Raw genomic sequence first — 14599 nt, 5'->3', positions numbered from 1 at the left:
TGTTGTCATAACTGATTTTACCCGATATATTAATTACAGAGGTGCCAAGATACGGTGGATATAAAAAGTCTTTTAAATTGCAGGTTTTTGTGATATAAAAACTGTTAAACCATGTCAGATTTTTTTTTCACCATTAATGTGATATTTTCGACAAAACTATTGAAAGTGAAAAACAAACAGAAACAGTTTAGGAAAGAAAAGAAAAAGAAAACGCTTACAAGAACCTGACTGCGTTAGTGTGTGCGCTCTTTTATAATGGGGTATATGATCGTGCTCAAAATTAACCAATCACATTTAAACTCATGTTCAAAAGTAACTTTCACACAGCTATGTAATCAATGAAGTGATTCTGATTAACCCCAAATAAAGATCAGCTGTTTCTGTAGGATTTTCTTGACATCTTTTTGGTTTCATCCGACTGCTGAAGCCAGGGTTCTCAAAGAGCTTACACAGTAAGGACGGGATCTTATCGACAAAAAGTATTGATCAGAAGAGGGAAAGAAAAGAATCTCCATAACATTAGATGTCCCATGGAGCACTGTGAAGGCCATCATCAAGACGTGGAGAAAATGGACACCACAGGAACATTACCAGAAATCTTATCAAGGAGGTTGCCAAGAGACCTATGGAAACATTAAAGGAGCTGCAATATTATCTGGCATGTACTGTTCACCCCATGCATGTGCCATCAATCTCTAGTATTCTTCACACGTCTGGGCTGTGAGGTAGGGTGGCTAGAAAAACATCCAGTTCTGCCTAAACCATGTGGCAATGTGTTACAGCCTAATGAGACAAAGGTGGAAACTTTCGGGCATATTTCTAAAAGATATGTTTACCACAAAAACAAGTCAGCTTACCACTAAAAGAACACCATACTCACGGTGAAGCATGGTGGTGGCAGCATCATGCTATGGAACTGCTTCTTTTCAGCTAGGACTGAGGCTTTAGTTAAGATTGAGGGAATCATAGATAGCTCCAAATACCAATCTATTTTGACAGAAAACCTGCAGGCCTCTGTTATACAGCTGAAGATGAAGAAAAATTTCACCTTCCAGCATGACAATGACCCATAGCACAAATCCAAGTCAACAAAGGAATGGCTTCAGTAGAAGAATATTAACAATTTAGAATGGCCCAGATATAAATCCTATCAAAAACCTGTGGAATGACTTGAAGAGGGCTGTGCACAGGAGATCTCCTGAGATTTGATAGATCTGGAGCATTTCTGCAAGGAAGAGTGGAATAAAACTGTCAAATCAAGAAGTTGGTAGACTCTTACCTCAAAAGACTGAGTGCTGTTTTACAAGCAAAAGATGCTTTAACAAAGTATTAGTTAAGGGGTTTAGGCACTCTTCTGCCACTCTTCTGCCACTCTTCTGCCACCAGACTGTAAGTTTTTTCCATTTTTTTCTAAAATGTCTCTATTTGTTTTTCACTTGAATTTTGTTGCTATATCACATTAAAGATGGAAAAAGATCTGACATGATTTATTTTAGTTTTACTTTTTAACAACACAAAAACGTGCAATTTTAACAGCGGTGTGTATACTTTTTATATCCACTGTATACAGTTTTGAAAACTATGCTTGTCTGCTTTCTCAGGTAAAGCAACCGTCACATCACTTCGCGTCAACGTTATCTAGATGAACTTGGACTTGTGAATTTGTGTACCTTGAATAACTCTATTGATCAAAGTAAATATCTTTCGGTACAGTTGTGTACAGTTTATTGTCATGTACAGCATAATGAGGACATAAACCAGACTGCAGACTGGACATGCACTTGTTAATATTGTAAATCATACATTCTGTTAGTTCTTTATAAATTCAAACATTTCTGCAGTTAAATATAAGTTTCATCATTTGTTGTGTTAGTATGAGCTGTCCATGTTAGAGATTTTGTGGTAAAAATCAGATTTTTCTTTCTGGCTTTCCGGGATTTTCTTGTAATCAGGTGTGTGAAATTTATCAACATAAGACATAACGGCAAAAAAAAACAGAAAAGTATCAACTTCATTGTTTTCATATATTGCGATATTCATGCTAATGTGAACTTGCTTATAGGTGACTACTTGCCAGTATATAAAAACAGACATTTTGCTTGCTTGATATTAAAGAGCAGAAATCTTGTTTTTCTTGTCCCCACCACATGCTGTCAATGCCTTGTAGCCTTTAAATCATTCATTTCTGCATCATTAAACTAAACAGTTCAATTGCAGCTTTAAGGTCAGGACAATTAATTGGAGAAATCACTGCAGGCTTAGGGTGATGTAGTGTGGATGGATTCTCTAACACTATCTCTACTGCCTCCCCTTCTTCACAACTTCGGTGCTCTATAAACAAATTCAATTAAGTATTTGGCCTGAGGCAAAGCAGACCACCCCGAAGTTGAAGGGGAGATAACTTCACCAGATGCACCTTTAATGGGAATGTACATATCAATGTGAGATAGCTAGCCAACTAGCCGATGAGCTACAAAGAGAGTGTGGCTTCTTCAGGATCTATTTCCAGTCGCAGAGCAAAAAATAAACAAATTATTTGGCCATATTGTGTCCAAAATGTCAGTTACTCAATATTAATTTTTTATTTATAAAAAGGTTGTATAAAAGCAATATCACACTTGCAATTGTGTGGTTGTACTGAATATCAGCACGGCTGTGATTACCTGCAGCACTGCAGCCTCCGGCTTACGGCTGAGCCACAGCCATGCCGATGTTCAGTATACCTGAACTCTTGCTCGTGCGATATTGCTTAATTTTCCTGTGGTGGAAAACTTTAAGGAACATTTTTACCTCTGACTGTTAGAATGCGCTGACACTGGAGATGCCTTCCATAACTGTTCAATAAACTTGTTTTCTTCTTAATGAAAAGTCAATCATATCAATGATTATACGGTTTTCTTCATTAGCTTAGAGGTTAGCATGTTTGCTTCGCACCTCTGGGTTTGGGGGTTCAATTCCTGCCTCCGCCCTGTGCGCCTGGAGTTTACGTCTTCTCATGCTTCGGGGGTTTCCTCCGGGTACTCCGGTTTCCTCCCCCAGTCCAAAGACATGCGTTTTAGGCTGATTAGCATCTCTAAATTGTCCAGAATGTGTGTGTGTGCACGATTGTGCCCTGCGATGAGTTGGCACCCTGTCCAGGGTGTCCCCTGCTTTGTGCCCGAGGCCCCTGGGAAAGGCTCCAGGCTCCCCGTGACCCCGTGCAGGATAAGCGGTACAGAAAATGGATGGATGAAATACTTAATATAGAACTTCTGCCATAGAAATCCCTATGAATTAATTGTTTCTATAGAAACAATAACGTTCTTGGACAAGCTCGTTAACAAAAATCTGTGATCTGCCTTGTAGCCGAAACTAATGTCAGAGCTGCTGATCATAGAAAATTAATCAACACCTTCTGACCAATCAGATTCAAGAATTCAACAGTGCTGCGGTATAAAAAAAAGTTAATGCACACTTTGCAGCCAATCAGAAACAAGTATATGTTGTATAAACTGAAAAAGCAGAGATAGTAATCTCACAAAAAAATGTTATTTTGGTGTGCATCACTTAAAATATGCTTCGATAAAACAGTGGAGTTTACTTTATAAAGATGTGAACATCATAGAAACTGCGAAAGACTGAAAGCAATATTCTGTTATATGGCACTTAATGTCATGAACAATGAAAACTATAAAATCTGTAAACAGGTGACACACTGAGAAGCATCATATTGGATTGTTGCTGTTCCAAGTAAGCCAATTCATCAGTTAGACGATAGTGAAGTATAGAGGAAGATTTAACTATATATATTTTTTGTATTACAGTCAGCTCTTCAGTCCCAGCTCATAAATGGAACATTGTTCTAACCTTTTGTGCTTTGCGGAAGCGAGGCTGAGCAGAGGTGCTGCACAGTCATGCCGACTTATGAGTTATTTCTCACAGGACAGAAGGTCAGAGTGGTAACAAAATGATAAAAATAAACCTTGTACCAAGTCTCTTACAAGGGGAAATTCATGTCTGCCATCAAATAAACAGAATTACATGACTTCTTTTCTGCATAACTACGTGACTAACCAGATTTAACGATGCACAATTGCTGTAGCAATTTATGAAGTGCACACAGATGGTAGAACATTTCTCCACATTTCCCCAGAGACGTTTATGGATTTATCATCACTGAAGTTATACAATCATGTTATATAATCATATGGTGCTTTTTTATGGTGTGGGTGCTCTCTTTATTTGTGATATACAGGTAATTAGAGCAGTTTTCTTTCAAACAGAAGCCTTACATTAGTCTTATAGCTAGTTCTATTTCATTGATGACTTTTCATCTGCATGTAAAATCTACAGTCAGGAGTTCATTATTAAGAACTAGTTCATCTTTTATCAAAAATAATATGTAATGTTACCAGGAGCAGCTTGCCATTTCAAATTCTGTTGAAATATTAATTATCTCTTTTGAATGACAAAGGATTTTAAAAAAAATTTGCTATTTATCAGATATAAACCGATGTTCCGCTGACTTGCTTGCCTTTCTAGATGTTGCAAAACTCACTGCTCCATACAGCTCCGTAGAGTTAATATTGCACCTAGTGGTCAAAAATGTAACTGCAATAAGTGCCAGTAGTAGTCCATTAGGGCAGGAATCATGCTGCCCCATGCTCAGGGGAGAAGCAGCAGACAGGACAGGTAATAATATTAATAACGGTGCACTTTGTCAGTGCAAGTTTAAAAATACCCTGTGGGTGCCAAAATATTGTTTTATAGCAAACAATCAGAATTAAATCTAAAAATAATTGTGCAAATAAAGGCAAAGTGTAAGTGTGGACAGTGTGTCCATGATGTACAGACTCATTTCTACTGCAAGATATATTACAAAAACTAGAAGAGGGGAAAGGTGGGTTATAGAGCAGATAATGCCCGTACATCAGAAATGTGTGTTCACCATGGCGACCTTATTTGCCATACAAAGAATGGGCTAGTTTCATGTCTGTTTTTGTGTTTTATGAGATGTAGTTGGGCTTGAAGGTACGTCTCAAACCACTCAAAATGAGCTGCTATACTATATGCTATATGACTGAATATTATCGGCTTTCAGCTGTCTGTTAGAAAAAACTTATTAGATAATAGTCTATAGCATAAATCAACTTTTTTCAAGTGCGATAGTCTCTTAGATTTAGTTTGAGGCTATGTCATTATTGAAGTCATCCTGTCCCACCAAAATCTATGGTCACGAGCCACTGCTGAATTTCACACATTCTTTTGATAAACAGAATATTACATTATGATTTAAACCTGAAACAAATCAAACGGAAATTAATAGATCCTTCATGTGAATATCCTGTTTACTCAAAATGTTAGCTGTTGTCTGGTTTTAAGGTATTTAACCGGGACTCAGTGTATTCTCTATTCCCGTGCATTATGTTACAGTAAATATGCGTTAGCTTTTAGAAAAAAGTACTGCAATCTTGTTGGAGAAATGTAATTTGACCCTGACGAAAAATCCAATTTGAACAGCTGCCAAAACACGGGCCAAGCTGGTCAAGGTGGTGGAGCACCTCGATTGGGTCACAGTAGAGCTGCTAGACCTGCTGGTGCTTGTGTTCATTAAATTATGTATGAGTGCATTCACTTTGCTGAATGTTGACCATAATTCTTGCTATTCGTTAGACCATGTTGCATTACAGTCCTGAATATTTGGCCAGCAATATCACTTGGTATCTTAAATAAATTAGTTAAATCCTATGTTTCAGTGTTTCTTACCTAAGCCAGACACCAGCTCTGGTGCAAACTAGGTGCTAATGATAAAGACTTTTTCGCCATAATAAATTTTACAGAATTTCATTTACAAAGAAGAGATCATTTTCAATAAATATCCAAAAAAAGAGCACAGTTTAGGTCTTTAAATGACTTGACTCTAAATATTTCATGTTTATGTACTATTGGGTAGTTAGGGGATGGATTTCATGTTTGAACCCCCAGAAGTATTTCCCAGTTCCAGTTACTCCTGGATAATTAACACAACACTCATACAGCACAATGTTATTCAATGTTAAAGAACATGTTTTGCACAGCAACTGCACTGTAGTGACATTCATAAAAGATCAACAGAGTCGTCATATTGATGATTCCATATTTAACCGCCCATAAGTGAGCAAATTAACATGACCCTTAGTTTGTGTAATCACATTTTAATGGCTGCAAAGCTCAGGGATATTGATGTGACAGGTGATAAAGCAGAAGAGATTTACTAAAGGAGAAGAAAGTTAACAGTAGATCTGGTTTTCTAAGATAAAATGTAAATTCCCTCTAAAGCTATTTCATGGCAACATTATTGATATACTGTATCAAGACTGGATGATGGTAGATTGTGCCTTAAATTATCAAAACAAAATAGTTGTGCCGTCACTTCTCCGACTGTTCTGTGGCTGCCACCTAAAATACATGAACATGTCATACTTATCAATATGACTTTATTTAGTATATTTCCTCACCTTCTTGAAACTACTTCCTGGCTATCCTGGCTATGTCACTGCTATTGGCTGAGTGGTTAAGGTTCTGCTCTATTGACCAGGAGGCTATTAGTTAATCCCATGACGGCCACTGACGAACCCTTGAGCCAAACCCTTAACCCTTAACAGCTCAGATGCATTTTCAGATTGTAATCTATCTCTGTAAGTCACCTTAGATAAAAGCGTTTACTGATTGAATATATGTAAATAACGCAAGATGCACATTAATCAAAGTCAGTGTCTGTTCTCTTATGCAGTGTAGAGAAGGATACAGCCTGGCAACTTGTATCATTGAGTATGCTCTATAAATAAACTGGTACATTTTGTTTACCCTCACCTGTAGAGCCGCCCTTCTGACGGTACACTGAGTATATTAATAGTACAGATACATTCCATCTACATACACATACAGTTCCATGCATCATCACTCAGCCCACACACAGCAAAGCACAGTGGGTAAAGCATCCTTCCACTCCCCCCCCCCCACACACACACACACACACACAGGCACACACACCACTCAAACAGCAAAAATGCATCACTCACCCACTCTCAATCCTGATTCATCTAGAGCCGATTGAACAAAAGACCATATTAGGTTGAGCTAAGCGCTACGCTGCCCCACACTCAGCCTCCCACAGGTCCTTCAGTTAGCATCGTTAAGTTCTGCCTATCACTTAAGCTTTAATGAAGCTCAGTCTGTGCTAGCAATCTGACTAAAGCCAGTTTTAAGCTATGCGATTTCAAGACTTGACACAATCTATAAGATGATCCCAATAAAATCCTGAATGGTGAAACAGACTGTGTGATAGCATGTTCTCAGATGTTCTCGTCTGTGTCAGATTATAGGAAGATCCTCTAGTGATAGACCTGTGATTAAAGAAAATCACTACCTTCGTGTAGAAAACAAGGTTGCATAAACAAAAACATTTTTTAACATGAGCTTGAGCTAATAAAGGGTTTTTTTCTGTTTCGTTTATTGCCACTGTATTTGTAACTATCCTGAGAGTTTTGCGTAATCATGTTCTGTCTTCCTATTGGTGGAATTTAAACGAGCTTCATAGAAGTGGTCACATTCTTCAATTTTAATCAAAATTTTCTGACACTGCCAGAACTTTGTCATCGGCTGACTTTGGTTGCAATGACTGGTGAACGCGTCGTACTATGTGTTCTAAAACCACCGATCTCAACTCACGGCCAAAGAATTCTGCTACGATTTGCGATTTTCCACAAAATAGAATCAAAAATCATACAGTGTTAATCCAGGTTAAGCCTAATTTCATTTTAGATGCCAGATGAGGCTGTAGAACGCATTACACAATTGATCAGTTTACCCAAGCTATTATTGTCCATACATGTCTCAGACTATAATAGTCCACAATGCCCACGCACATCACAGCGACATTCTGTAGTCTCATCAAAGCAACAACAGAAGCGGAACAAATAAAACAATTCCCAAGAATAAAAGAGAAAATGACAGAGGGTGGGGTTCGGTGGCTTACCATGCTCATACCAGATCCCGCATTCTCCGTCCAGAGACACACACAGCCCCTGCAGCCGTCTCAGCGATGGCCAGCTCATCCACAACGCCTCTCCGCGTGCCCACACACACACAAACACACACACTGCAGGCCTGTGCAGGCGATCAGAGTTCCAACAACCTACTGAGGGGTATCGAAGCCTGTTCAGTCAAAACAACCCAAAAAATGGATGGATGATGGAGGAGAAAAACAGCAGAGAAGGAGGAGCAGCAGAGGCGTCAGTGCAGAGGAAGAGACATTTCCCTCCTCAAACGTGAACCGTATGTATAAAGCCCGATGACAACCAGACAGGTGGAAGAAGAGCAACATCAGAACTTCAACTGTTACTCCATAACTCTTTTTCTTCCTTTGGTTAGACTGGTGCTCTCCGAGACGGCCTGAGTGTTTGTCCACTGTCCTTACACGCTAGGATGGGGTTTGGGGAGCATGTAAGAGGAGAAACAGGAAACAGAGGTGTACTGTAGAGTGGAACCGTGCAGCAGAAGGAGCGGCAGTGAGGGAGGAGAAGCACAGAGAGAGAGAGAGAGAGAGAGAGAGAGAGAGAGAGAGAGAGAGAGAGAGATCATGTCTTCGTTGCTATAGTCCATGAATGGCGCAGTGCTGCTGTTGTCATGGCAACCAGCAGGGAGGGGGCGAGAAAGGAAGGAGGGAGGGAGAGAGAACAGGAGAGGGAGAGACGGAAAGAGAGAGCGAGAGATCATGGACTGGAAGAGTGAAAGAGAAAGACTTTTTTTGCAGTGACATGGCAGTGATGGGAGCGTATGAATAGAGTGTGAACAGCAGCAGGTTTAATAGAGCAACCTCCTACCGTGACAACTGATCAACTGATCTTAATATCACTCTATTCATAAGCCTTGTTTTATCCTTGCAACCTTGCAGCTGAGACTATATTTCATAACTCTACATCTAATACCTATAAAAGAGGCCAAAAGTCTGAGTGCACTAACACTATTTAAATTGTTCACTCGGTTGATACTTATTGCATCACATTAAAAAGATTTTAAAAATTTGGTTTAGCTGTTTGAGAATTTCCTTAGATCAACTGAATTGCATTTTCACACTCAATTTGTTTCATATTTACTTCACTCACAAGGTGACACGCAGTACTAACACCTGATATAGACTGAATTAGTACACTCCTTTCACATTACTGTCTTCAACAATAAACACAAAACTTTCTTTGAGAAATGTAATTTGACAAATCTGTATTAGTTTTGCACAGCGGGTAGCATTGCGTTCTCGCAGCTCCAGGGTCTCCCATTAGATCCCGAGCTCGGATTACTGTCTGTGTGGAGTCTCTGTGCATGTTCTCTCCATGTGGGTTTCCTCTGAGTTCTCCGGTTTCCTCTCACCTCCCAAAAACATGGCAGTATGTGAATTGGTGAATCTAAAATGCCCCAAGGTGTGAATGTGTGTGAGCCTGTGATGGCTTGGTGGCCCACGCAATGTATGTTCCCATCTCACGTCCTGAGTTCTCAGGATAGGCTCAAGATTCACCAGGATCCTGACTAGGATGACGCAGTTAATGAATGAATAAATGAATGAATGTGTTGGTTTTTGGCAGTGAACACTGACTCTAAGATCCTCCTGTATCTATTTGAAATTGTAATGCTTGTGTATATATTGTTCTTACATCTGTAATGCTTATTCCCTACATCTCAGACCATCAGTCTATTCATTATTTAAATATACAGTATATTATCCATCCATCAATCCATAGATATCACACTCAGGAATTACATAAAATGTTCAGTACATCTACATTTTCTCATTTGCCTTTATCTAAGCTAACCTACATATAATGCAGTATATAATCCAACCATAGAGTTGTGATTTAAAGGTGTTTTGCTTAAAGTTACAACCTTCTGGTCAAAAGAACTAGAATCTTAATTAACTTTAGTATTAAATATCTCTATTAATATGTACCACAGAATGCACAGAAATGTCAGTTCAGTTCTAATTTTCCCTCTTGGAATTCTACTTTTTTACTTTCCATTGCCCTTTTTTAAAGGTTTTGCTGCTCTGCTTGGAATCATAATGTCAAGCTCTGCAAACATCAAACATCTTCTTCCTGTTTCTATCATTCCACAGTGCCTCACTAATCTCCATGTCATCATAATGTTGATTAAAACAGACAACATGGCCACAACTAATTTTCAGATGGTGACAGAAGCAGGCTGGTTTATGACACAGTGTGGATGCTCAGGAAAAAAAAAAAAACATTCAAAAAAAAAAAAAAAAGCAATAGTACAAATACTAAACATTTTATTTGCAAAAACCATCTCTCTCTCTCTCTCTCTCTCTCTCTCTCTCTCTCTCTCTCTCTCTCTCTATGTGATTCAGTTTTTTGCAGCTTTTCTCTGTGATTTGTATGCTTCTTTAACTAAAATCTGGAAGATTCATTATTTTATAAAATTAGTCTCTAATTTATAATTTTAAAAAGAACTTAATTTATAAAAAGAATTTTATTTGGGCTCCCTGGAGGACTGGAGGACTAGAGGTTAGGCCACAGCGTTCTCACCGCTGTGGCCCGGGTTCAATTCCCGGCCAAAGAACCACCCCCAGCCACTTGGGTTGTGTGCAACAGTGCGCTCTCAGTGCCGGTCCCAAGCTCAGATAAAAACTGGGGAGGGTTGCGTCAGGACAGGAATCTGGCATAAAAGCTGTGCCAAATCAAATATGCGGACCAATGATCTGCTGTGGCGACCCCTAACGAGAGCAGCCGAAAGAGGAACAACAACATACAAGTCTAGAATCTTATTTCATTGGAAGGGTAAATGAAACAAAATATTTTGTGTATTTGTATACTCGTTCTGAGTGTCTGAGTGAGTGAATAGAATAGAATAGAATAGAATAGAATAGAGCACAAAAACAGAATATAATACAGTACAATAAGAGGAGCACAATACAGAGTAAAATAAAGTAGAATAGAACAGACCAGAACAGAACAAAATAAAAGATTGTATAATAAAATATAGTAGGAAACAGTAGAGTAGAATAGAATAGAGTAGAATAGAGAGCAGAATACAATAGAACAAAGTAGAATAGATAGAGCAGAGTAGAATAGAGTAGGACACATTAGATCTGAATAGAATTGAATAGAACCTCTCCTTTTTCAAAATGCACCTCAATTGTTAAATGAGAGATGAAACATTTAAAACTAGCAGGTCGATGCACATCAATAATTCATTTCCAAGTACAAAGGTTGTCTTTTTAGTGAAATCTGTGCTGAATGCTAATCCACAGTGTGCAGTGTGTTTAATCAGATTTTACACAGACAGAGATTTACAACTTCAATATCCCCTCCTCAGCCTCAGTGTCCTCTCAATGTCAACCGTCACCTCTGCATGGGAAATACATCAACGTCATGCACAGAGCATGGTACTAACCTGCTCCCCTCACTGGTGTGCTTCTCTCAACGGTACGTCTTTTGTATCTTTAGTACTGGAAAAAGGAAATGTAATGTATATTTAGAATTATTGGGAGCTTCCCAAAACACGAACTGGCGCCTCCTCGATTCCTCAATCGTACCTACTTTAGCCTGTGACTCGGAAATTGATGGAAGTCGGCCATCTTTAAGGATGTAACGATTCTTAAAATAGATGAAGTGAATAGCGTGCTTAGAGGAATCAAGCAGAGAGGAGATAGGAGGCTTCTAGAGCGAGGATACACACGTGTTTCCTACGCAGACACTAACTGTAATAAATGATGCAATAATAATCACAAATACAACATTAATAATCTTACTTAAATAAATAATGAGTACAAATATAATCTCTGCATGAGTCAATTAATGTGCCTTGCTTTAAAAATGGGGAATGATGAGTATCAATCTTGTTTAGGCTAAAACCTCAATGTGTGTGATGTGAACATGCAATAATGATGTACCTGTTACACAGTTCATACAGATGGAACACATCATCCATCCATCTATCCATCCATCTTCTGTACCACTTATCCTACACAGGGTCACGGGGAGCCTGAAGCCTATCCCTGGGGGCTCAGGGAACAAGGCGAGGAACGCCCTGGACAGGGTGCCAACCCATCGCAGGGCACAATCACACACACTACAGACAATTTGGAAATGCTAATCAGCCTACAACGCATGTCTTTGGACAGGGGAAGGAAACCAGAGTACCTGGAGGAAACCCCTGAAGCATGAGGAGAACCTGCACACAGGGTGGAGGCGGAAATCAAACCCCCAACCCCAGAGGTGCAAGGCAACAGTGTTAACCCACCGGGAACACGTCATTAATAAGTGAATTCTCTAAAGTCTACATTTACGTATATGTTTGTTCTGCATTCATTCTGTCTTCATTCCCTGTCCTTGCTTCCTCTAAGGGAGGAGCTAAGAAACAAAGAAGTGAAGCTAGCAAAGGAAACGAGGAGGTGCAATTGAAGAAATGAGAAGTACCCAATGTGTAAAATTAGGGTAAGCTTCCTCTACCGTTCATTCTGGTCAGGAATAACTGACAAATTCTAATAGTTTCTAAAGATATAAAATAAATGATTATGGACACTGCAGAAAGAAAATACTCCAGACAAATGAAGGAGGTAAACAATCCACTTTGCATTCTTTACTCCAGATTTTTGAGATTTTAGATTGATGAAGAATGAAAAGGTGATCTAACTTCTTCCTGGTGTTAACGAGTCAAGTGGTTAGCAGCGTGTCCAGTTGCACTGTCATCTTGGAAAACTGTAATGCTTTCACTATAGGGTGCATCTAGTCCAATAACATGCTGTCATATGCCATTAGATAACCGAAAAGATCATTCATCAGCCTGCTAATAAATTCCACAAGATGGCACAGTATCTGAACTGAAGTCATTCTCTGACTAAATCAATCCAGATTTAGGAAAAAGAGTCAAACATGACTCATCAGGACACAATTTTTTTATTATTATTGGAAAGGGTCACCATTTTTTTGCTCTGTACACCAGGTTATGCCTTTTTCAGTACAGGTATTACATAGCATTAGCATTAGAAGCAGCTTCTGAAGCAACCATGCCATAAATTCCTGTCAGAATGTCCATTTTTGTGGTGAACTGAGGCCACAGGTGCTGTTTCCTTAGTGCTTTTTTCGAAGCCACATTAATATTACACATTCACCTGATACACATACGATACATTCACAAACTATTGTGCTGTCCAAACTGACTTATTAAAGTTAGCATTAGACCTCTTTTACACCTGCTACATACGTATTTCTAATTAATGTTACTGTTTTAGGTCATTCAAAGAGGTTTTTATTCCCCAGCCCCTGAACAAAATCCACTGTACTGACTAGCAATTTGCATAATTTAACAGTTTGAATGGCAAAAACTGAGCTAATGCACTGAATATAACTCAAAAAGCTGGGCTTATATGCTAAACACCTGCTCCATCTTCAAAATCAACGAATTTCATCTATCCTCCTTCCCGCATTCTCTACCTGCGGGAGGCTCTTCTCTGCAAATGTCACATTTCCATTGAGCTGTCCAAATTTCAGGGACGAGGCAAAGAATGGGACGACAGTGGGCATCATGGAGGCAGGAGGGCAATCGGGAAGAGATTTAGAAAGTCAAGGTTGAGGAATTAAGTGGCAGAGGGGGGCATAAGAAGCACAGAGATATGACCTGAGGCTAATCTCTTGTACAGAGTGCTCGAAAGAACGCAGGATGAGGAATGACAGCTGTATTGAAAACAAGGCAATGATGTAATTATAGTGTTTTAATCACTGAATGGATGGGAGAGAGGGAGAGAGGAAGTGACCAGGGTGGTATAATCTCATCATGCAGGCTAATGGGCACGGAGAGGCCAATGTAATTTCGTCTCTTCTAGTGGGAATCCATTGGGATGGCGATAATCGTATTGATTGTGGTGGCTAATTAGCGTCTGATACAGGGTAAGATGGTGGGATCAGGGCCCTGGGGGCTGGTGCTTCTAAAACATCAAATCAGCTTGATGTACCTCCACACACTCAGGCAAGCTTGAGCAATCAACAAGTAGGCTATAAACAGTGCGCACTCAACTCCCCCTCCCCCAAAAAATCTCGCACTGCTGTGCGGAAATAGCGAGCAACAACAAGCTGCTCTAGATGCCACAAAGCACCGTCTGATTAAACGTCAATAAATCAGTTAAGCCATGCTGGGGCTGCATCACCAGTGATGTTGTTACACTCTGAGGTGAAATAAGGAGTCTACAAAGCTTAATAGCTACTGCCTACATGCGTCAAAGGCAAAATCAGGACAAAAGCAAATGACATTCATGGCCCAGGGACCGGGAAGTTGTACACCCTTCTAAAGGCCCTCTCATGGCACAGGCACTGGTGGAAGAAGAAGGGCCTCCTGGGAGTCAGGAAGGGGGCGCATCGATCCGTTAAAAAGGTCAGAGCCCTCGTGCTGTGCTTTGTTTGGCAAGGGAAGCAAATAGGTGGAAAAATCTGTCGTCTCCCTCTTGCCACCAGGCAATCATAGAGCCAGTGAGATAAGGCCAGAGAAAATGGGAGGGGATAAAATTCAAATCCATCACTCCACAAACACATGCTTTGCATAATTCAGGTCCAAAAAATTAGAGTCCACTACC

At 39.7% G+C, this 14599-nt stretch overlaps 1 protein-coding gene across 11 annotated transcripts in view; it reads right to left on the bottom strand.

The window, feature by feature from the left end:
* The window catches only part of tanc2b (tetratricopeptide repeat, ankyrin repeat and coiled-coil containing 2b), a 173066-nt gene that overhangs the window by 71208 nt on the left and 87259 nt on the right, over positions 1–14599 (bottom strand). Inside the window, exon 1 of one of the 11 annotated variants that reach the window (XM_053238596.1) lies at positions 7997–8552. The exons of 9 other annotated variants lie outside the window; for them this stretch is intronic. In XM_053238596.1, coding sequence (XP_053094571.1) covers positions 7997–8075 — 79 coding nt within the window. In that variant the 5' untranslated portion in view covers positions 8076–8552. Of the gene's footprint in view, positions 1–7996; positions 8553–14599 lie in introns of those variants that run through there. One more of the 11 variants, XM_053238597.1, reaches the window with a different exon arrangement.

This window comes from Pangasianodon hypophthalmus, chromosome 12 (assembly GCF_027358585.1).
Source record: "Pangasianodon hypophthalmus isolate fPanHyp1 chromosome 12, fPanHyp1.pri, whole genome shotgun sequence".
Classification (NCBI taxonomy): domain Eukaryota; kingdom Metazoa; phylum Chordata; class Actinopteri; order Siluriformes; family Pangasiidae; genus Pangasianodon; species Pangasianodon hypophthalmus.
The sequence above is the reverse complement of the archived record's forward strand: the minus strand, read 5'-3'. Positions and strand labels throughout refer to the sequence as shown.